General features: G+C 35.3%; 1 protein-coding gene across 2 annotated transcripts in view; it reads right to left on the reverse strand.

The window, feature by feature from the left end:
• LOC111053501 overlaps nt 1–24,405 on the reverse strand; it is a 191,262-nt gene that overhangs the window by 37,744 nt on the left and 129,113 nt on the right. For both annotated transcript variants that reach the window (XM_039435528.1, XM_039435527.1), the window contains exons 8-12: nt 21,197–21,389; nt 19,748–19,808; nt 6,761–6,874; nt 5,370–5,583; nt 372–561 (exon numbers count right to left, since the gene is read on the reverse strand). In XM_039435528.1, coding sequence (XP_039291462.1) covers nt 372–561; nt 5,370–5,583; nt 6,761–6,874; nt 19,748–19,808; nt 21,197–21,389 — 772 coding nt within the window. The remainder of the gene's footprint in view (nt 1–371; nt 562–5,369; nt 5,584–6,760; nt 6,875–19,747; nt 19,809–21,196; nt 21,390–24,405) is intronic.

The raw sequence follows: 24,405 nt of genomic DNA on the forward strand, positions 1-24,405 counted from the left end.
TCTGACGTTGAATTGGAAATTTGAGAATTGCAATTTTAAACAATTTGGCAACCCTGTAATTTGTTCGGATGAAGGGCCAAGTCTCAACTTGTTTTACACAAGCTATAGGATAATTTATTATAAAATATACAAAATATAATTAGAAATGATTATCTAATGGACAACGAAGCTACGGATTTAATGAAGCATCAGATTTAATGAGTGTCCTAGAAACCGAACCTTGGGGAAAGTTAAGTCACAACAGAAAAAACTGGGATGAATAATTTTGCTTCTTTCAAATTTTACGCCCGGAAGAGTTGGAAATGTTTTTGATTTTTTCTTCTCGAAAATAAATAGAATTTTCACTACTCGAATGAATAAACTCTACTCACTGAGACGTATGCTGTCATGAGGGTATTCGTTTGAAAGGTGTCTAACCTCCACGATCTCCACCGACCATTCACCATTCTCCGAACGAGTTTTGAAAATTTTAACGCCATCATAAGACTCTAGCTCTCTTACAGGCACTAGAACTCTTATTCTGCTTTCAACTCTGATAAATTTCTCTTTCGGAGCTGGTTCCTGAAAGATAATGATTATTTTACCTCAAACGTTATCTTCACCTTTAATCGTCAATGATTATTGAAGATAATAGTTATTTGTATATCTAGAGTGGAAAGTACTGTTTTCTCTCCCTGAGGGGAAAGTTTGAAGCCCGGGACGAAGCCGGGACAATTTTCATGAGGGAGAAAAAACAGTATTTTTCACTCATGATATACACAACATTTTTCCTCCACCTACATTCTTATGGAAACTTTAAATAAAATATTTTTTAGAAACGTACGTGACCAAACAATGTGTTACAACATAATCTAAAAAGTAAACAGAAACAGCTGACTTGTGATCACAGTTCTCCGCTGACAGCGCTGTCTGTCGGCAAATGTTGTAACAAAAATGGTTGCCATAACTACAGCTATGATAAAGTTCCCGTTTCAAATTTGATTAGTTAATGAGGAATATTCGTTGGGTGGTATTTTGAATAACATGGGATAAAAAAAAAAACATTTTATTAGTATATTGATATGAAGTTTGTAATAACTTTAGCATACAAACATAAATTTCATGTATTGATCAAATGTCTGGTTGAGGTATTTAATTTAGTTGGTTCAATGACTACTCTATATGCTTCCTCATCTGAGCTTAGACCTTCTAACCTAATACAATGTAAGTTTTTAAAATAGAGATGCCTCCCATGTTATTCAAATGGAGTCACTTCTCCTCCCTAGGGAGCTTTTTTGTTTTTACTACCAAAAGCGAAAATAATTTTCCTCCACCTACTGTCTAAAGTACTTACTTTACTCCCTGAAACATGATACTAAAGTGTCACTTCTTTGCTCTCGGTAGTAAAAAACAGAAAAACTCCCTAGGGAGGAAAAGTGACTTCATTTAAATAACATGAGAAACATCTTTCTATCTATTCTTTCTTCTTTATTCTTTACTATCTCTATTTTAATAACTTACATTTGAAATATGTCCGAGGGTCTAAGCTCAGATGAGGAAGCATAATAGAGTTGTCATCGAGTCAACTGAATTCAATATCACAACCAGAGATTTTATCAACTCATTAAATATATGTTTGTATGATATTATATACTCACTATTAGTAGACAATAAAAATTTATACAAATTTTAAAATATTTTATTCTATTCAATATACCAGCCAACAAATATTTTTCATCTGCAATTCAAATCTGAAACACGTGATCTGGAGTCAGCCATTTTTGATAGCCGCCCAGCTGATAATTGTTATAACTTTTGCCAATAGATAGTGCAATCGGCAGTGCCAATCAGATGACCGGGTTTTAGGTTTTTGATTTTAGGTTATGTTGTTAGAGAACATTGTCACCAATAATGTAGGCTATTAAAATGATTTGATTTGCAGTTTCTATAAAAAAATGTAGATGGAGGAAAAATGTTGTGTACATCACGAGCAAAAAAATACTTTTTCGCCCCACTAGGATGTAATTAGCTGGTTTTCGTGCGTCATATGGAGGCCGAAAATGATTGTTTTCCGACCAGGCCGGTAAAAGTTTTATGGCCCTAGGGCTGTAAAATAACCTTGAAGTCAGCTGATTCTGATTTGATGTGAATGTGTTTACAAAATGGTTTATGAAATGGAATCCATTTATGTTTCTAGAATTGAATAAGTATTCTGCAATGAGATACTATCATTTTATTTGAATGAATAAAATACAGGTAGGATATATATTATAAACTATTCAAATTCGATTTTCAGAGTAGGATAGAACTTCTAACCTAAACTTCCGAAGTCAACAACAACAAGCATTGTTGACGTTGACATTCAGATTGGCCAAATTTCAAGTGTGCTAAGACACAGCTGATCAAAAAACTTCATTATTAATTTGTTTTTATTATTCAAGAATCAAAACATTTATAATATCATCTTATTGTCATTTGGAAGAATAAAAAGTATAAACTCAACTTCTTACATAATTGAACACAATCTTTTAGGTTATTTAGACAAATCAGAATAAAAAAAAATACTTGGACAATTTCCTGATATTCAGATTACCTCAGATTTGCTAGAGCTATGACCTTCCTGTTTTGCTTTCGGAAGTGCCTAATAAACAATTATTCTCATATGTATATTGTTGATTTTTCTGTGTGGCGATTAATAACGTTCTCACCATGGGCAAAAATGTTTTTCCGGCTCTCAATCTTTTCTAGTCCTCGGCCTACGGCCTCGGACTTGAAAACCGATTTCGAGCCGGAAAAGTCTCATTTCCGGCCCTAGGTGCGAAATATACTATTTCTCCCTCAGGAAAAATGTTGCCCTCGGCTTCGCCTCGGGCTTCAAACTTTCTCCCACAGGGAGAAAAAGTTGTACTTTTCACTCTAGATATACAAATAGCTAATTCTACCTCAATTCACTAACTGCAACAAGCATTTCCGTAACGTATCCTCTACAAGTGTTCTATTTGACTGTTAGTCTAGATAATGGACCATCAAAGTTGAAGCTCTATTATATCTCTGATACAGTATCACGTTGAGGTAATTTCTATCATCATTGGTACTTCTATGTCATAATGAATTTTGAATGTCTAGATATTGATAAATATATTATAATTATTTCAATAGCAAAGAATGTTGCACTTCCTATTTGAGGAATTGTCTACTTTCTATATAGGACGCTTAAGAATAAGAATAATAATTTTCATTAGCCATTGAAAAATTTTACAAACATGCAAAAGGCCATAGCCACCTCTAATACAAGGCCGCGGCCTACGATATTGCAACGTCGCAGTGTAGGCCTATACTGAGGTCCACGTTATAATGACAGTGAAGAAAAATAGGAGAAAAACGTTGCCAAGTTTCTCCATTTTGCCACTGATTAAACACAGCTGTTACTCAATTCATCCTATCAAATTTGACCTAATAATAATTATAATTTCCTTGATAAAATAATCTATTTAATGTCAAATTATATGTTTTTTCATAATTTGATTCAAAAAACTAAGATTAGATTTTTATACACTTTTTTTATGTATTTGAACACAACATGCAGTCGATTATTAAGTAAATATTAAAAACTTTTACTTACTGACTGGAGTACTTTCAATCGTCTGGCGATCATTTTCAACAGTGTAGACCGGAAATGTTTTGATGGTTAGGAAGATTTGTGGTGTTTATTATGTGATCACTAGTCTACAACTCCTCCAACCACCCAACACAGCACAAACATGCAGCATTATAGACTCTTGCTCTATAGACTCAACAAAATACCCTTATCACCAGAACACTACAAAAATGAGCTCAAAACAATAAAATACCTAGCACAGAGTAATGGATATGACCCAAACATAACAGATAAACTAAACAAAAAAAAAACAAAAGCAAAATCATATAAGCAAGAAACCAATCCAACAAATGAGAGAAAACACTTCATAGCACTAACATATATCAATAGTCAATCTAATAAAATTGCCAGAATTTTCAAAAAAGCAGGCTACAAGGTGGCTTTCAAAACCAAAAATAAGCTGATGGCCACCCTCACGCCCAAAACCACCGACAACACCGACAAACACAACCTCCCTGGGGTATATAAGATAAAATGTAGCGATTGTGAAAAATTCTATATTGGCACAGCTGAATTTCAAATCCAACAAACTTTTCGATCACATAATAAACACCACAAATCTTCCTAACCATCAAAACATTTCCGGTCTACACTGTTGAAAATGATTGCCAGACGATTGAAAGTACTCCAGTCAGTAAGTGAAAGTTTTTAATATTTACTCAATAATCGACTGCATGTCGTGTTCAAATACATAAAAAAAGTATGTTTATACAAAGCAGCTCAGAATGGATCAAGAAATCATCACCTTAGATTTTTATTTTTATACAAACCTGAAATGGCGGCTTATTTAAAAAGCTGTGATAAACCAATCTTAATTCCAAAACAACAAAAATTAAGTTATTTGTTAGGTATTCTATCCAAATTCCTTTTAAAAATAGAAATCGTATTCAAAATTGGTAATTTCAATGGAAATAACTCTGAAACCTTTCAATATTATTATACCGGTATGAGTAGATCTAACCTAAACGTGTAGGCTAACTGAAGCATGGATGAGGTCTAGAGGATGGTTAGTTATCAAATTTTAATATGTCATTTCAGGTATTTTTATTTGTGTTTCTCATACGGTAATGTCTAAAAATTATTTCAGTGTTTCAAAAATACATTTTTAATCAATTATACGACTTGTGTAGTAAAGTATTTTGATAGAATGGAGAAAAAAAATGGCAGCTGAGTTATTACTTTTGTACAGTCACTGTCAAAAGTAAAAATAAAATATTCTGGCAAACTGACAACATTGCAGAGCTATAGAGAGATAGCGCTATTTGTTTTGTTGTATGATAGAAAAGAACAGCAATAGTATTGTCAATTGTACACTGCCATTATAACGTGGACCTCACTATATACTCCAATACATGATTGGAGAAAAAGATTTTGAAAAATATCAGCTGATCTTTTTCACCTATCATGTATCAGATTATAGGCCTACACTGCGACGTTGCAATATCGTAGGCCGCGGCCTTGTATTGGAAGTGGCTATGAATAGGCTTAATCAAGATAAAAACAATACATTAAAGTGCAAAATTCTTCAATAAAATATTAAACATTTGAACTTGAATAAATTTTAAACACAATCAGGTAACAATATTAACATCACAATAACTTGGACCTCATTTTAGGCTACTTCTATTGTCAGATCACTCTGTTATTATAATGGGTAACTACAATATAATATTGGGTAGATTTACTAATACAACAAGGTAGTGGATCTAAGAGAAGAGTGAATGATGCTCACTATGATGCATTTCCATGTCTTTCTTTGCACCAGCTCATAGAACGGCTTCCCAAATGTTTCTTTCTGCCTGTCTTCAGCAATTTGTTTCAAAGTATGAAAAGTGTTGTCCCCATTGACTTTCATGAAAACTTTGGTCTCTGTGAGCCACATATGATTACTAGTTTCATCCGACACCATTTTTGAAATCGCATATTCCTGGCAATCGACCGTCCCTCTAACAAACAAAACATCACAGAATAATTAAAAACACAAATTGACATTATTTGTCGACCACTTTTATTACTTTAATGAGGTCCACGTTATAATGGCAGTGGTATTGCTATCCCTGTCTATCATTCAACAGAGCGGATAGCGCTATCTCTATCTCGCTTTGCTCTGTTGCCAGATCGTCTTTCAACAATGTAGAATTATCAATTAATCAACAAAATATTTCATTTCAACTATGAAAAATATATTTTTTCGCTTGATAAAATATAATTGATTAATTTGAATGAGAATGAACAGTTAATCAATAAACCTGTATCTTTCTTCACGGCCATTATAACGTGGACCTCACTATATAAGAAGGGAAGAATCGGCTTATACATGTAGCAGATAGGAAATTCTCGAATGGCGTCTGAACTGATTAACTTGAAATTTTGAATAATAGACCAGATTTCAGTCCGTTAAGTTTCCAGTTAATAATGTTTCTAATTCAACAAGTTTACAGTTTCCAGAGCCACCAGTCAGAGTTGTATAGTGAGGCTTACGTTATAATGGCAGTGAAGAAAGATAGGTGATCAACGTTGCCGATTCTCTGCCTTCTATAGACGGTAGCTGATACAGGTTTATTGATGTAATATCTACTGTCTATTATTGTTTAATAGAATCAATTATATTTTATTCGTCAGGAAAATATATTTTTGAATTATAAAATAAAAAATGTTTTATTTAGAAATAGAATATTTCTATTATCAATTGTTAAAAAAACTATCTGGCAACGTTGTAGAGCTAGAAAAAAATAACGCCATCTGCTTTGTTGAATGATAGACAAGGATAGCAACACTAATGTTTATCGAATACTACTATTATAACGTGGACCTCACTATAGTTATATAATCAAGATTTAAAGCAGTCTTAATCAACTTCATTGATTGTATTGAACATTCCTGGCCTATTCTATCTACTAGATAATATTATCTGAAACAGAATGACCCTTTAAGGAACAAAAAGAAAAACCAATAGAATTTAACCCGAAAAAAACTCATCTTAAATCTCCGAAATTGAACTCTCTTATTGTAAAGCTTCTGTATTTTATTACAGTAGTTTATTGTACTTTATTAAAATACAATAATGTATTATTATGAAACCTAAATTACTATTGATCTAGAATAGAATGATATTTTACTAACTCGTTATTCATTTTAGCCACCCGCGTAGGCTCACCAATGCGCAGATCATATCCTTCATCACTGATCAGAGTCCTTGACACAACGTCTGTACTTTTAATTAAGTAGGCAATGTCTCTGTAATAACCCAAAATACAAAGTGAGCATAAATTATCCAACACATTTCATAGGTGAATAGAAAAATCTGGTGTGGCGCACTTACACAACTTTCCTTGCTCATTGAACTGTAAGCTCCATTCTTAAAGGAGAATAATTTAGGGGAATAACATAATGACGATTGGCAGCAACATATTTGAAACTATGATCAGACTACTGTATATGTGTATATATAATTGTTTTAAGAGTACTTTTCCTTTGTGTAAATTGTGAAATTCTATGATATTCTTTAAAAGTCGTCAGAACAGCTGTTCTCCAGATGAAATATCTCGACTATGTGTTCTTTTTGAACTGCTCTACCTACCTACCTCATGCACGAGAAGGAGGTTACAAAGACCATTTCTCAAGGATGGGGGTGGACCCCCCATTAGTTTCACAGAAAGGAGACTCAGGCGAGTTAATAGAGCTGATAAATAACTATACAGCATATGAATTTGAAAGAAATCGGTCAAGTCATTTTTAAGAAAATCGTGAAAAACATGGTTTTTTAGTGATTATCCGACATTTTTCTCAAGAATATTACGGAGCTCCTGCAATTTTCACAGAAATGAGAATCATGTCAGTCGATAGGGCTTGTAAATAGCTATCCATGGTATGAATTTGCAAAAAAATCGTTAGAGCCGTTTTCGAAAAACTGTGAATAACATGGTCTTTTAGCCATTATCCGCCATTTTGAATTGAATTTTATTGAATTTCTTATTGTCGGATCCTCATGGTATAAGGACCTTAAGTTTGAAATTTCAAGTCAATCGGTTGATTAGGAATGGAGTTATCGTGTTCACAGACTCACACACACACACACACACACACAGACCAACACCAAAAAATCTTTTTTTTGGACTCAGGGGATCTTGAAACGTATAGAAAACATGAAATTTGGGTAACTTATTACTTACCTTGCCCTATTACCATAGGTAAGGAAAGTATTGCTTTCCAAAAAAATAAGGTACCCCAATTTCAAGTTTTCTATACGTTTCAAGGTCACCTGAGTCCAGAAACATGATTTTTGGGTGTTGGTCTGTGTGTGTGTATGTGTGTATGTCTGTGAACACGATAACTCCATTCCCAATCAATCGATTGACTTGAAATTTTAAACTTGAAGTCCTTATACCATGAGGATCCGACAATAATAAATTGAATAAAATTCAATTCAAAATGGCGGAAAAAATGGCGGATAATTACTAAAAAACCATGTTTTTCACGGTTTTCTCGAACATGGCTCTAACGATTTTATTCAAATTTATACCATAGATAGCTATTCATAAGCCTTTCAACTGACATGAGTCTCATTTCTGGGAAAATTCGAGGAGCTCTGCAATATACTTGAAAAAAAAGGCGGATAATTACTAAAAATCTATGTTTTTCACGGTTTTCTCGAAAACGGCTCTAACGATTCTCTTCAAATTTATACCATGGATAGCTATTTATAAGCCCTATCAACTGATATGAGTTTCAATTCTAGAAAAATTGCAGGAGCTCCGTAATATTGTTGAGAAAAATGGCGGATTATTGATAAAAAACCATGTTTTCCACGATTTTCTTAAAAATGACTTGACCGATTTTTTCAAATTCATACTCTGAAGGCCTATAGTTATTTATCAGCTCTATCAACTAGCATGAGTCTCCTTTCTGAGAAACTAATGGGGGGTCCACCCCATCCTTGAGAAATGGACTTTGTAACCTCCTTCTCGTGCATGAGGTAGGTAGATGGAGCAGTTCATTAAAATAACACATGGGCGAGATATTTCATCTGTAGAACAGCTGTTTTGACGACTTTTAAAAAAATCTGGTGTGGTACACTCACACAACTTTCCTTGCTCATTGAACTGTGAGCCTTATTCTTTTAAACAAGAATAATTTAGGGGAATAACATAATGGTGATTGGCGGCAACACATTTGCAACTACGATTAGACTACTGTATATGTGTACCCTCTATATAATTGTTTTCAGAGTTCTATTCATAAACTGCTCAACCTACCTACCTCATGCACGAGAAGGAGGTTACAAAGTCCATTTCTCAAGGATAGGGTGGACCCCCCATTAGTTTCCCAGGAAAGGGACTCATGCCAGTTGATAGAGTTGATAAATAACTATATAGGGTATGAATTTGAAAAAAATCGTTAGTGCCGTTTTTGAGAAAATCGTGAAAAACATGGTTTTTTAGTAACTGCCATTCTTCTCAAGAATATTACGGAGCTTCTAAAATTTTCCCAGAAATGAGACTCATGCCAGTTGATAGGGCTTATTCATGGTATAAATTTGAAGAAAATCGTTATAGCCGTTCTCGAGAAAACCGTGAAAAACATGGTTTTTTAGTAATTATCCTCCATTTTTTTCGCCATTTTGGATTGAATTTTATTGAATTCCCTATTGTCGAGTCCTCATGATATAAGGATCTTAAGTTTAAAATTTCAAGTCAATCGGTTAATTAGAAATGGAGCTATCGTGTTCACAGACATAGACACATACACACATACACACACACACACACAGACCAGCACCCAAAAATCATGTTTTTGGACTCAGGGGACCTTGAAACGTATAGAAAACTTGAAATTGGGATACCTTTTTTTTTGGAAAGCAATACTTACCTTACCCATGGTAGTAGGGCAAGGAAAGTAAAAAAAAAATCATCGAAAAAAGTCTGATTGTAGTTTCAAATATGTTATCGCCAATCGTCAGCACTATGTTATTCCTCTAAATCATTCTCGTTTAAGAATGAGGCTTACAGTTCAATGAGCAAGGAAAGTTGTGTGAGTGTACCACTCTCCTACCACTTTCCTAGCCCTACTACCATTACAGGTAAGGAAAGTATTGCTTTCCAAGAAAAATTAAGGTACACCAATTACAAGTTTTCTATATGTTTCAAGGTCCCCTGAGTCCAAAAACATGATTTTTGGGTGTTGGTCTGAGTGTGTATGTCTGTGAACACAATAGCTCCATCCCTAATCAACCGATTGACTTGAAATTTTGAACTTATGATCCTTATACCATGAGGACCCGAGAATAAGAAATTCAATAAAATTAAATTCAAGATGGCGGATAATTACTAAAAAACCATGTTTTTCAAGATTTTCTCAAAAACGGCTCTAACGATTTTCTTCAAATTTATACCATCAATTCATAAGCCCTATCAACTGGCATGAGTCTCATTTCTGGGAAAATTCCTGGAGCTATGTAATATTCTTGAGAAAAATGGCGGATAATTACTAAAAAACCATGTTTTTCACGGTTTTCTCGAAAACGGCTATAACGATTTTCTTCAAATTAATAGCATGGATAGCTATTTATAAGCTCTATCAATTGACATGAGTCTCATTTCTGGGAAAATTGCAGGAGCTCCGTAATATTCTTGAGAAAAATTGCGGATAATTTCTAGAAAACCATGTTTTTCACGATTTTCTCAAAAATGTCTTGACCGATTTATTTCAAATTCATACCCTCTATACTTATTTATAAGCTCTATCAACTGGCATGAGTAGTTTTTCTGGGAAACCAATGGAGTCCACCCCATCCTTGAGAAATGGACTTTGTAAGCTCCCTCTCATGTATGAGGTAGTTGAGTAGAGCAGTTTATAAAAAGAACACATAGTCGAGATATTTCATCTGTAGAACAGCTGTTTTGACGACTTTTAAAAAATCATCGAATTTCACAATTCACACAAAGAAAAAAGTACTCTGAAAACAATTATATATAGGTACACATATACATTAGTCTGATCGTAGTCTGATCGACCCCCTATATTGAAGCTGTTATAACAATGATGGGAAAACTTGGAATAGTGAAATGATACATCATTTTGAAGAGAATTTAATGTTCTACAAACCTGATATAAAAAATAGTTTTTATGATGCATTGTTGGAGAGTTATAAGCCCTCAACCCTAGAAAGACAACAGGGGTTACGCCTATATTTACTGTTCTTACCTTACTACAGTAAACTTGTAGATCTGGGATTTTTTTTATTCTCTAACTAGTCCATCAACTTCCTACACACGTGGTGTAGAAGCTGTAAGTCGGTCAGGAGTGGGTGAAAAAAAATCCAACCCCTGTTGTTAGAGTAGTTGATTCATTTGAGCTTCGCTCGAAAATTTTGCTTATTTTCGAACATTATTGATGTAGACGATCCGAATTATGTATTCTTAGTTAGAAATATGCTCAAAATCTATGATAATATTAGTGAAGAGTGTTCAAAAGTATAATAACAACATATTATTCATCTAGTTTCACAATTGAACATGTTTTTTCACAGACTGGATAAAAACCATCACAATCAAATAGAAAATTATGGGAATTTTTGAGCTACTGCAAAAAGTATGAAATTCGGTGACCCATTAGGTTATTTGTTATTATTTATATCCATCCCATTGATGAAATTTGAAAAATCACGTGAAAGACATCTAAAGATGATACTTGAAAGGTTGATCATGGAAAACAGTGTAAAAAATGGATCTAGTAGTAATTTTTAGATATTTTATAGTTGGGGTTATGCGTAACCCCATGTTTTATTCAAGCGTTGCTTGTTTTGTGTTGTCTTTCTATGGTTAAAGAGCAGAAAGTTGGATAAAAACCTGTTATTATAACAATTACACACCTTCAAGAGCGAATATCTCGGGAACTGTTTGAATATCACGAAATTCTATCCAACAAAAAGTATAGAGAATTTATCAAGCTTCATTTTTGAGTAGTTAGTAATGTTGGTTGAACGCATTGTTCTCAAGATATGAGTGTGGAAGTAAAACGCTGAAAATGCAACTTTCAAACCACCCTCATCCCCTTAGCACATGAGTTGGGAATAGGAACTTTTGATATGTTGTCCTCCTAACTTGTCTTAACAAAGCTGCAAAGTCAAAAATTTTGTTTAAAACATTCCCTCCAAATTCCTTTGTCAATTGGTCTATTGTTGCAAAAATGGAGATTTCCCACTCAACACTAAAGCTGCTGCAAAAGGTGTAGGGAAATTCGTAAAAGTGTGAAATTATATATCAAATTGAAGATAATTCAATGTTCTATAAGCTCATAATTAACATGGTCTTTTCCCATCGATTTCCAAAAAGTTATAAGAGCAAAAATAGAAAAAAATTGGTGGCAAACGTGTCTTTTTCAATAATGTCACACTTCCAAGAGCGGATATCTCGGAAACTAGAGGATATGAAGAAAGTTGTAGGATAAATTTTGTAGGAGATTATGTCAGCTTCAATTTGTTATATGACATTCAAGTCCATAGGATACATATTTTTTGAGTTTTATGCGAGAAACCAAAAAATGAAACCTTAAAACCACCCCCACACACTTAGCACAGGGTGAGGACTTTTGATAGGTTTTCCTCCTTACTACCCTTAACAGAACTGTGGAGTCAAAAATTGTCTTCCAAACATTTCCCTCTATACACCCTTTTTTGAGCATTCATTGCCTGGACTATAATTTCTTACAAGAATAATTATTTCTACAAGTATTGACAGTAGGTTTCATTGGGGTTCCTATTTGAAATGAAAAATTACTCTGTTACTTGAACATCTTTGTCCTTCATATGAATCCAAATTCATCATACATGATTTCGATACAGAGTTCAAAGAGAAAATGAATGGCGAATACCGATACATTGATAATCTCAACCCCTATTAATCTATTGATTCAAAATTTTATAAAAACTGTAAAATCTATCAATAAAATCTATAAAAATCTATAAAAAAATATAAAAAATCTATAATCTATTTCATGATCAATAAAATCTATTGATTTAATTTCTGAATTTATATATTTGGCTTTTTTTATATCTGGTTATTCATGTTTCATGGATCTCGAAAACGGCTCTAACGATTTTCACGAAATTTGGAACATAGTAGGTTTATGATATAAATATTCGATTGCACTAGGTCTCATCCTTAAGAGAACTCGCTGAACGACATTAAAAGGATTATTCATCCTTGGCTGAAACGGCTGTGGATAGTAAAAAGTGAGTGAGCGATTGAGTATATGAAAAATCAAAATATCGCATCCCCGAAATTCTAAATATGACATATAGCCAGCTGGAGTTAGGCAGAGCATTCTGCCGTGATAAGTTGAGCCTTGTTACGCTCCATGTTTTTTCGGTTTTCACTGAGTTTTTGAAAGCATTTTTGTGAGTTTGAACAGTGCATTGTGTAGAGCTAGACTTGATCTCTCCGATGAAAAGACTGGATCCTTGAAAAGTGGTGAAAATTGATATGAATTTATAGTTTTAAAGTTTTTTTAAGGTTAAATTGATGTACAGTTTCATTCTATTTACTGGGATGCTAATTGGATCTGCTTATCTCATCGAAGTTAGACAATCATTTCTTTCGAGTTTCTTAGCTAGCGGAGTCAGAAAAATATTTTCTTCATCTTTATCAATTCTCTCTCGCTTCTCTCTTCCCATCGTTATCAGCAATTCTAAATGCATCTGTGAACGCTTTTTCTGCTATTCTTCTGTCTTCTCATCGTGGCTTATCTGTTCGGTGAATATTGTATATACCTATATTCTTTCTCAACTGAACAACGTTGTTCTCGATGAACGAAGCTATTATGCTATAGGATTTGATAAAGGAAATCTTTTGTCTTTTACACTGAAAGATTATTTGCTTACTTATAGCATCACAATAACATCCACGTTAAAATGGCTGTTGATATTAAAACTATGGAAGCTATGTTTGAAAAATTCAAAACAGAAATCAACACTAGTACGGAGAACATAGCCTAATCAAGAAAGAAATAAGTGCGCTCAATATCCCTTCAATCATAGCTGAGCAGAAAATTAAAATTGAGGAACTGGGCAAAGAAAATAAAGAATTGAAACGAGAGCTACAAAAGCAGAGTGCGTTGATTGAGAGTATGATAAGAGAAAATAATCTTATATTCTTTGGTGTCGATGAGGCAGATGGTGAAAAATCTACACAATTGATGGAGAAAACTTTGGATATTTGTAATAAAGTTCTGAAGATTGAACTAAAGGCGGGTGACATTAATTTGGTGAGGAGGATTGGCAGGAAAAAAGATAAGGGTGCGCGTCCGGTTATGTTATCCCTAGTATCTGTGATCAAGAAGAATAGTATTATGCAGGAATGTAGAAAGTTGAAAGGCTCCAAGATATTCCTGACACATGATTTGGATTGGCAGTCTCGCCAGAGACAGAAGATATTGAGGGAGGTAGGAGGTGAGCTTAGGGGTTCAAAGAAGAATGTGAGAGTGAGGAGGGGAGGGCTAGAAATTGATGGAAGATTTATTACGTATAAAGAAGTTGAGAGTGAATATATAGAAAAGAAACAGTCAAGAGATGATGAAGACCACGAGGGCGTGGAGAGGCAGGATCGGGAGGAAAATCTGAAAAAGCGCAGAAGAGAGGCTGAAGAGCAAAACGCAGGAAAAGGAAAATTGAGGCAAGGGAAAGCATCAGATATCAGCTCGTTTTTTCGTTCCTCAGGGGGCGACAAGAGAAATAATTAGTAAAGCCTATCAACAGAACTGTTGTTCAGAACAAATCAATCTGAACGACAAGCTAACTCTGAATGTAGTTGCATTTAATGTGGCTGGAATACAGAATAAAGTGAATGATGCAGATTTCTCAAATTTCCTTCAGAATTACGATATTTTCCTCCTCTTTGAGACGTTTATCGAAGATAAAAATAGCTTTCTTCTAGTTGAAAAAAGTTTCCCCAATATGAAATGATTTGGAATCCTGCAATTAGAGCTACATGCTACGGTAGAGCAAGTGGAGGAGAAATTTATGGAATAAAAAGAGGAAATAATTTTTCGATTCATCCCAAGTTTGTTAAAGTCGAAAATAATTATATTGTGAGAATCAAAATTGAATCTTGTATTATGATTAATATATTGCCAGTTTATTTGAATTGTAATCACTGGATGCGTGATTTTAACATAATCCAGGAGGTATTTGAGCAACTGGAAGGACAGGATATTATGCTTATAGGTGATGTAAATGGGAGTATAGGCAATGAGCAAACACTAGATGAGGAGCTGATTATAGGTACACATTGTCTGCAGACCTTACATAGAAATTCCAAGGATTTACTCCTAAACCGAAATGGGAAAATGCTGCTTGAATTGTTTAAGAACTTTGGTCTGATTATTTTGAATGGACGCTCGGTGGGCGATAAACATGGTGACTTCACATTCTTGGGTCATCAAGTATCTTCTGTGATTGACGTATGTGCTGTATCTTTGGAACTGCTGAGCTGTCTATCGGATTTCTCAGTCATCCCAGCTATATTTTCTGACCATCAACCTATACAAGCAAATATAAAAATTGAAGGAGCAGGAAGACAATCCAAGAACATATTGCCAATTAGACCGAAGCTGAAATGGGTCTCATCAAAAAGAGCTGAATACCGGAGGCGGCTAGAGGAAGTGATTAACAGGAAAGATATCTGGAATATTGACTTGGAAGATGACTGGTGCTATCTTATTGAAGCTATCAATAAAAGTAATCACTTGCATGGGTGGCACCGGGGAAATGTTCAAGGGAATTCAAGGATGCAAGCTGAGTGATTCGACAAGGAATGCCATAGAAAAAGAGAAGTAACCTTCAAATTACTCAATGAGTACAGAAAAACTGATTCAGATGCTATAAAGAGGCAGTACATTCACGCGAACTCGGAATACAAAAGACTCTGTGGAGAAAAGAAAAAGGCTTACTGCAAGAAATGTGCAGATAGTTTTCAGACGGTGAGAGACTCCAGAGATTTTTGGAAACTGGTTAGGCAACTGAAGAAGAAGAAGCAACATATGGCAGGAGCAAGTATTTCTTTGAAAGACTGGGTGCAGCATTTCAAAGTTTTGTTGAATCCAATAGTACTGGCTGATAGAATGTTGTATCCTGAACCCTATGTGCGTGATGACTTTCTAGATGCACCGTTTCGAAAGGAGGAACTAGATAAGGTGATTCTTCACGTAAAGGATGGCAAAGCCCCAGCGAAGACAGAATTCCGTACGAATTTTACAAGAATGCTCCAACAGTATTCATGAACAGATTGTTGGAGGTCTTCAATAGCATCTACAACTTTTCTCATGTCGTTCCACTTCCTCACTTCGATTGTGTTTCCAATCTTCAAGAAAGGTGATCCGGAGGATGCTTCCAATTATATAGGAATATCGTTTGGTAATACTGAAGCAGAACTGTTTACTGGTCTCATCTTGGAGAGGCTGAAAACGTGGATCCATCATCACAACATCCTGAACGAGTTCCAGGCGGGTTTCAGACAGAACTACTCAACAGCGGACAATATCTTCAGTTTGATGGCCATTATTGAAATGCACCTAGCAGTTAAAAGGCAGAAAGTCTATGCCTTTTTTGTCCATTTTTCGGCTGCATTTGATAGAGTGGACAGGCATGCGCTATTTTTCAAACTATCAGAAATAGGTTTATCAACAAAGATGATAAAGATTATCCAGAGGATATACAGCAACACATCAGCCAGGGTATGGAGCTCTGAAGGTCTGTCTGATAGATTCTTCACAAAGACAGGTGTCAAGCAAGGCTGTTTACTTAGCCCAATTCTGTTCTCCCTCTTCCTCAATGACATAGAGGATGATGTGGAAGGAGGAATAAGACTGAATAACGTATGTATTGAAATTTTTGCCTATGCTGATGATGTTGTCTTGTTGGCATCTGATAAACTGAGTATGACCAGAATGATTAGAGTACTGGAGGATTATTGTAGAAAGTGGAACTTGCTGAGAACCTGGATAAGTCCAAAATCGTCATCTTCAGAAACGATGGAAGGCAGGGGAAGCTTGAAAAGTGGTGTTTTGAGGAGAGGCCAATAGAGGTTGTTAAATCGTATAAGTATCTGGGAGTAAGATTGTCCACAAAGATATCATTAACAGAGCATTTTAGAGAAAAATCACTCTCAACAAAGATGGCTATGAATCACTTCAATGATATCCTCCTTAATGATGGGATACCATTCAAATCAAAGCTACAAATCTTCGATGCAGTAGGAAGGTCTGTAATTTCTTACGCAGCACAGGTGTGGGGAGGAAGAATCTATGATGTGGTTGAAAGTATCCAGCGTTTCTTCCTTAAGAAGGTATTTTGTCTCCCATCATACACCCCGAATCAGGCTTTGCTTCTGGAGACCGGAGTCTGTCCAATCTTCCTGCATACAATAAGGCTACACCTTCAGTTTGTAAAGCGATGTTTGAATCTGCATGAAGGGAGATATCCATGTATGCTATTGAAATTGATGATTCGAAGAAGGCTATTTCTGTATGATGACTGGAGGATGCTGGATGACTTATTTGGCATTCCATGGGAGGAGATAGCAGCAGGTATCTTGAACATCGACCAGACGATTGACAGGATTGGAAGTAAGCTGCGAGATCAACAGATGCAGCGGGTCGCCATGAACCAGCGCTACACCATTCGCCGAGAGCTCAATCACTGGAATGATTACATTTCTCAAAATTCCAGCTTTCAATTTATCAAGTGGTTCTTCAAAGCAAGAAATGAATTGATCCGACTCAATAAGTATTAATTCAACGGGAACAGACTCTGCTCATTGTGCAATAGGAAGGAGGAGGAGGATGTCACGCATTTCATTGGAAAATGTCCCATACTCGTCGAGTTCAGATGGCAACACTTTGGCAGGGCAGCATTGTCACGGGAAGATCTGAAGAACTACCTAAACGGAGATGACTGGCTAAAGATAGGTACATACTGTGTTGGTGCATGGAAATACAGACACTACTTGATTTCAGAGTTCAATGGATAGTGCGTTGTGAACTGTTGAATGAACACTAAGGGAAAAGTATTTGGAAAACAAGAATGTGTAATTCTGTATGGAGGCTACTCATGACAAACCTCACCATGACGGTCGTTGACCAAGGGTTTAATGCTTGTTATAACCAAAATTATGTTCTTGTATAATATTATCTAGGAAACAATGTTAAAATAAAATCAATTATTCATTCATTCATTCATATAGCCAGCTGTGAAATATGAACACGATCATTTTAGAGAATTGTGTTCTGTTGTTAATAAATAAAAATCTGGTGTGGTTCACTCACACAACTTTCCTTGCTCATTGAACTGGGAGCCTCATTCTTAAACGACAATAATTTAGAGAAATAACATAATGACGATTGGCGGCAACATAATTATTTGAAACTACGATGAGACTACTGTAAATGTGTGTATATAATTGTTTTCAGAGTACTTTTTCCTTTGTGTAAATTGTGAAATCCGATGATTATTTAAAAGTCGTCAAAACAGCTGTTCTACAGATGAAATATCTCGACTATGTGTTATTTTTATAGACTGCTTTACCTACCTACCTCATGCACGAGAAGGAGGTTACAAAGTCCATTTCTCAAGGATGGGGGGAACCCCCCATTAGTTTTCCAGAAAGGAGACTCATGCCAGTTGATGGAGCTGATAAATAACTACCGGTATACAGAGTATGAATTTGAAATAAATCAGACGAGTAATTTTTGAGAAAATCGTGAAAAACATGGTTTTTCAGTAATTATCCGCCATTTTTCTCGAGAATATTATGCAGCTCCAGCAATTTTCCTAGAAATGAGACTCATGTCAGTTGATAGGGCTTATAAATAGCTATCCATGGTATAAATTTAAAGAAAATCGTTAGAGCCGTTTTTGAGAAAATCGTGAAAAACATGGTTTTTTAGTAACTATCCGCCATTTTTTCCGCCATCTTGAATTGAATTTTATTGAATTTCTTATTGTCGGGTCCTCATGGTATAAGGACCTTAAGTTTAAAATTTCAAGTCAATCGGTTAATTAGGAATGGAGTTATCGTGTTCACAGACATACACACATACACACACATACACACACACACACACAACACACACACACACACACACACACACACACACACACACACACACACAGACCAACAGCCAAAAATCATTTTTTTGGACTCAGGGGACCTTGAAACGTATAGAAAACTTGAAATTGGGGTACCTTAGTTTTTTTTGGAAAGCAATACTTTCCTTACCTATGGTAGTAGGGCAAGGAAAGTAAAAATAACTAGCGAAGCTCGGTGCCCCGATATTGTTGTATATTAACCAGCTGAAATCATGTGTCGGTGCATGAAGGTCTCTCTGAGTGATAGCTTTCAAATAGCCTCATCTGATGTTATGAATTATGTTTTAATGTTATTAACATTATCAATTGATTAAACTAATGAGAAAACTGTTGTCATTGCATGCCATGAAAACTTCAGCTGACTAAATGATAGATCACAATTTTTTCCTTATGCACTTTCAATGTTTTTCATATCCTGAAAAAAGCACGAAGGAGTGAGTCAATTTCATTCTACAACAAACTAGACCTGTAAAAAGGCTCGTAGAATATGTGTTCAAAATTTGAATCTGACTGATCAATTCTTTTTTCAGTAATACTGTAGAACATACAATTGTGAAGGAAGAGTTTTGTTTGGATTCGTATTTGGAAATAATTGATCAATCTAATAAATTCAAAATTGTAGTAGATACATTTTTTGGACTCAAAATTGTGTACGAATTATCATTTAAGTTACGTAAGTAGCATAACCTCTAGACTGTGTATTCCAAATTAAGGTTTGAAGCAGTTTTGGGCAAATGCCTGTTGTTTTTACCTGAATTGTATTTGCATATGAATAAATAAATACAAACAGACGGACAACGACTTTGGCCTTAAGTATGTCAAAAGTGAGAACTTGGTAACGCTCGTTTAATTAATAAATCTATTTACTGATTAATAAATCAGTGGATAGATGAATGGAAGAATTATAAATTACAAACTATCGGATGATAGGGCCACATAGTTGCCAATTCTCTTTGAACGATACTCACATTGCTTTTCCAATATGAGTAGATACTTCCTCCTCTATAAATAACTTCCTTCGAGGTACTTCTGCAAAGACAAAATATACATCAGATTCAAATTAAATGAAAATTTATCAAATATGAATTACGAAACTATCAGATATGATAGAGCCACATAATTGCCAATTCTCTTCATACATCGCCATTTATTGTGAATATCTGTCATGATACAAGTCATCCCAGTAGCTACCTGATATGATATTTATGTTTTGAACTGAGTTTATAGAGTAAATCTCACTATAAAAAACGTCTATTGACACGTCCCATTGTCTTATATTGACCAATTATAGCGATATTAATATTATTATTATAGAGAAAAAATAGCATAAGTTAATATCCCATGGTCTAGGTCGTTTATGTTCCAAATTTCGAGCCAATTCTTTCTTAACTCAGGCAGATTAGTGTAGACTCCTGTCTATGATTACTGTTTTGGCCTAGTGAGAGTGTAAGAACGTCACAGTATGAGAGACAACCAGCGTCACACAGCTTCACGACAAATAACTACCAGGACAATGAAACAATTAACAGTGAAATTTGGAAGAAGAAGTGAAGAAGAAGAAGAAGAAGAAGAGAAGAAGAAGAAGAAGAAGGAAGAAGAAGGAGAACGGAGAAGAAGGAGAAGAAGAAGAAGAAGAAGAAGATAGCATTGCTCTCAAGATATGAGCGCGGAAGCAAAAAGCTGAAAAATGAAACTTTTGAACCACCCTCATCCCCTCAGCACTTGAGTTATGAATGGGGACTTTAGATAATATATGCTCCCCCTTACTAGTCTTTGGAAAGCTGCAGAGTCGAAAATTGTGTACAAAACATTCCCTACAAATTCCATTGTCAATTGGCCTATTGTTGCAGAACTGGAGATTTCACACTAAACCTTAAAGCTGCTGCAACAGTTGTAGGGAAGTGCGTAAAAGTGTGAAATTATACATAAAATTGAATAGAATTTATTGCTCTATGAGCTCATAATCAGCATTGAATTTTTCCCATCAATTTTAAAAAGTTATAAGAGTAGAAATAGAATAAAAATTGGAGGCGAACGTGTTTATTTCAAAAATGTCACACATTTAAGAGCGGATATCTCGAAAACTAGAAAAGATATAGGAAAAGTTAGGAAAAGTTTTGGGATGAATATTGTAGGAAATTATGTAAGCTTTACTTTTGTATATAATAGTTATGTCCGTAAGATACATTGTTTTCGAGTTATATGGGAGAAACCAATAAAATGGTACCTTTGAACCACCCCCACCACCTTAGCACAAGGGGTAGGAGTGGGAATTTTGGTATTATGTATACCTCCTTTATACCCTAAACAAAGCTGCGGGGTCGAATATGGTCTTCCAAACTCTTCCCTCTATACCCTGTTTTGAGGATTGATTGCCTGGACTATGTAGCATGTAATACAAGTAGTATGGTACTCACTGAGTTGTTTCAAAGCAGATCCATCGGCTTGGATGTATTTGACCTCAGTGAACATAGCACTCATTGTTGCACTATTGGCGTCCATTTCAATGGCCGTCATCTGTGTTATGGTGTGGCTGTAAAGGCGCAAATATTTGATAGCTGCCAGACCAATCACTCTCTGCTCCACTCGAATGAATTCCGCTTCTGGTTTCTGCCATAAAACAACAATAACAACGTTTTTATTCATTCAATTCTCTAGTCGTGACCCTGGGTCCCACCCACCCAGGAAATTTTTGTTTTAGATATAATTATGTAATATATAAGTCCATTGTGACCAATGTAAATATTCATGTCAGTAGAAACTTAGGGTCGGTTTACGAGCTCGGGATTTAGCTAAGTTCTAGACTTTATACAGCTGGAGTCAGATAATTGGCTTTCCGAAACGGGGCGTAGTCGCAGTCCACGTTTAATGAACACAAAATAAAATAGAATGGAGAGAAAATAGTGTAGAGTTTCAGCTATTTTGAATGATGTAGGAATGTTTCATTTAGTAGATGAAAAACTGTTCCATGAGAAAATAACGATTATCATAAAAACTGCGACTACGCCCCGGTTCGGAAAGCCAATTTTCTGACTCTAGCTGTTTAAAGTCTAGAACTTAGCTGAATCCCGAGCTCGGAAACCGGGCCTTGACCTTCGTGTAGTGTGAGTGCTCTGTGACTTGTTGTTTTTGTGAAATGATGCTTTTGGGTCCCCGGGACCAGGGGTCACGACTTTAAATGTACATTTTTATGAAATAGTGACTGGATTCAAGCAGCCAATATGTACGTTTGAAGAGACACTTCTAGGAATGTACAAATAATTTACTTCCAGATGTCAATTTCAATGACATTAGTGATGCTGAAGATAAATTCATGAATACCGACCCTGAGTAGGATGATAGTGAAACTATAATGCGGTCCACGTTATAATGGCAGTGTAAATTGACAATACTGTTGCTGTTCTATTCTATCATACAACAAAACAGATAGCGCTATCTCTCTCTAGCTTTGCAATGTTGTCAGTTTACCAGAATATATAATTTTACTCTTGACAGTGACTGTACAAAAGTAGACTAACAATTCTCAGCCGCCATTTTTTTTCTTCATTTCATCAAAATATTTGAATACACAAGTCGTATAATTGATTTAAAATGTATTTTTGAAACAATGAAATAATTTTTAGACATTACCGTATGAGAAACACAAATTAAAATTCCTGAAATGACATTTTAAAAGTTGATAACTAACCATCCTAGACTTTATCCATGCTTCAGTTAGCCTACACACGTTTAGGTTAGACCTACTCGTACCGGTATAAATAATAATTGAAAGGTTATTTCAGAATTATTTCCAATGAAATTACTTATTTTAGAAAGGATTTCTATTTTCTATAATTTTTAAAAGAAATTGGAATAGAATACCTACCAAATAACTCAATTTCTGTTGTTTTTAAATTCAGATTGGTGTATCACAGCTTTTTAAATTAGCCGCCATTTCAGGTATGTATAAGAATAAAAATATTATCTCAGTTATGAAAGCAAATTTTTGAATCAAATTATGGAAGAATATATTTTCGTGATTAATTTGACATTAAATTGATTATTCTATTGAGGAAATTATAATTATTATTAGATCAAATTCAATGGGATGAATTAAGTAACAGCTGTGTAAACTCAGTGGCAAAATGTAGAGTCTTGGCAACGTTTTTCTCCTATCTTTTTTCACTACCATTATAACGTGGACCTCACTATAATTGACTTGATGTATGATTCCAAGCACACTAAGCCTCCCCTAAAAGTGAACTAAATAAAAAACTGTTAATATACCAAGAGAAACAAATAACGGGAACAATGTTCCCTGAAAGTGACCTCCACTATTATCCTTACAGATTTTCTCTGGAGAAGAACACCAGAAACAGGCCTACTTCCAGCCCAGTGAAGGATATCATATGACAGAAGACTGTGGAGCAAACAGAAATATGCCATACGCAGATAATAATTCGACAGTTGACTCTTGAGACATCTTATGAGGTAAATAGACTGAGAGCTTGCCACAAAGATTTCTACAATGAGGCTCCTATGTTAACTTCTGGTCAATGTGGGGGTACGCGACTAGGTGCCACTCCGACTACTTGACACCCCGACTAGTTGTCCCCTATGAAAACCGGTTTTTAGGGGACAAGTAGACGTGACCTGACCCATACCCATCTAGTTGTATCCTTTCTGAGGAGGTGATAACTAGTTGGGGGGACACCCTGTCGTAAAGGTGCAAGGTGTCAAGTTGTCGTTTACGGTCGGGACCAGTTGACATCTCCGGTCCAGTAGGTGTCAAGAAGACGGGGGGACAACTTGACGGCAGTGGCATATTTTTACGAGGGTACAAGTAGTCGTCTACGGTCACGACAACCTATCGCCTCGACTCCACTTCCACAAGAAATCACCATTCCGACTGGCTCTTCGTGGTTATGCAACCATGATGCAATCAATAATAAGTATAGAAACAGACTGGATGTTGAAAGAGCCTCAAAATAGTTGTTTAGCATTAGTGACAAGTTATTTGTAACCTTGAGTAATCAATAAACTTTAAACCGGTTTCATTCTTATATGAAACATCTTTAAACGCTACTCTTCTTAATAATCATACTCATAAAATTTGTTTGAACAGTGTCTGTGAGTGTAGAAGACACAGACACAAGTAGAAGATTCTCATTGGCCTTCTTATGGTCTGATTGCAATCTGAGCGCAAGTGTGTATAAATAAGTATATATCCTCATATTAATTACCAGACTTTATATAATACCTCAGTTGATAACCAGACTGATAGCTTCATCTGCCATATCATTCATTGATGAATGAAAATTTGACTGTTCTAGCATTAGGATCAATTTACTCGTAAACGGTGCTTCTGACGGGAAAATATAACTGAACAAAATGTGTTCTACATCTGGTTCAGTCATCAAAGGGACTTATTATTCATTTTTTCTGTATTCAACAAACTCGAAAAAATTTATCCTAAAAATAGCAAAGACGGCGAATATCTCCCAAAAACGACGGGAAAATGTTACTGAATCAAAAGTGCTTGGAATTCAATTCTTCATCATAACCAGTGATGAAAATTGCTCGATCCCTCTTCTCCACGCCGCCGGGGTTTAAGTCGTGCCAACTGGTGCTCTGTAGGTGACAAGTA

Source organism: Nilaparvata lugens, chromosome 9 (assembly GCF_014356525.2).
Source record: "Nilaparvata lugens isolate BPH chromosome 9, ASM1435652v1, whole genome shotgun sequence".
NCBI classification, from domain to species: Eukaryota; Metazoa; Arthropoda; class Insecta; order Hemiptera; family Delphacidae; genus Nilaparvata; species Nilaparvata lugens.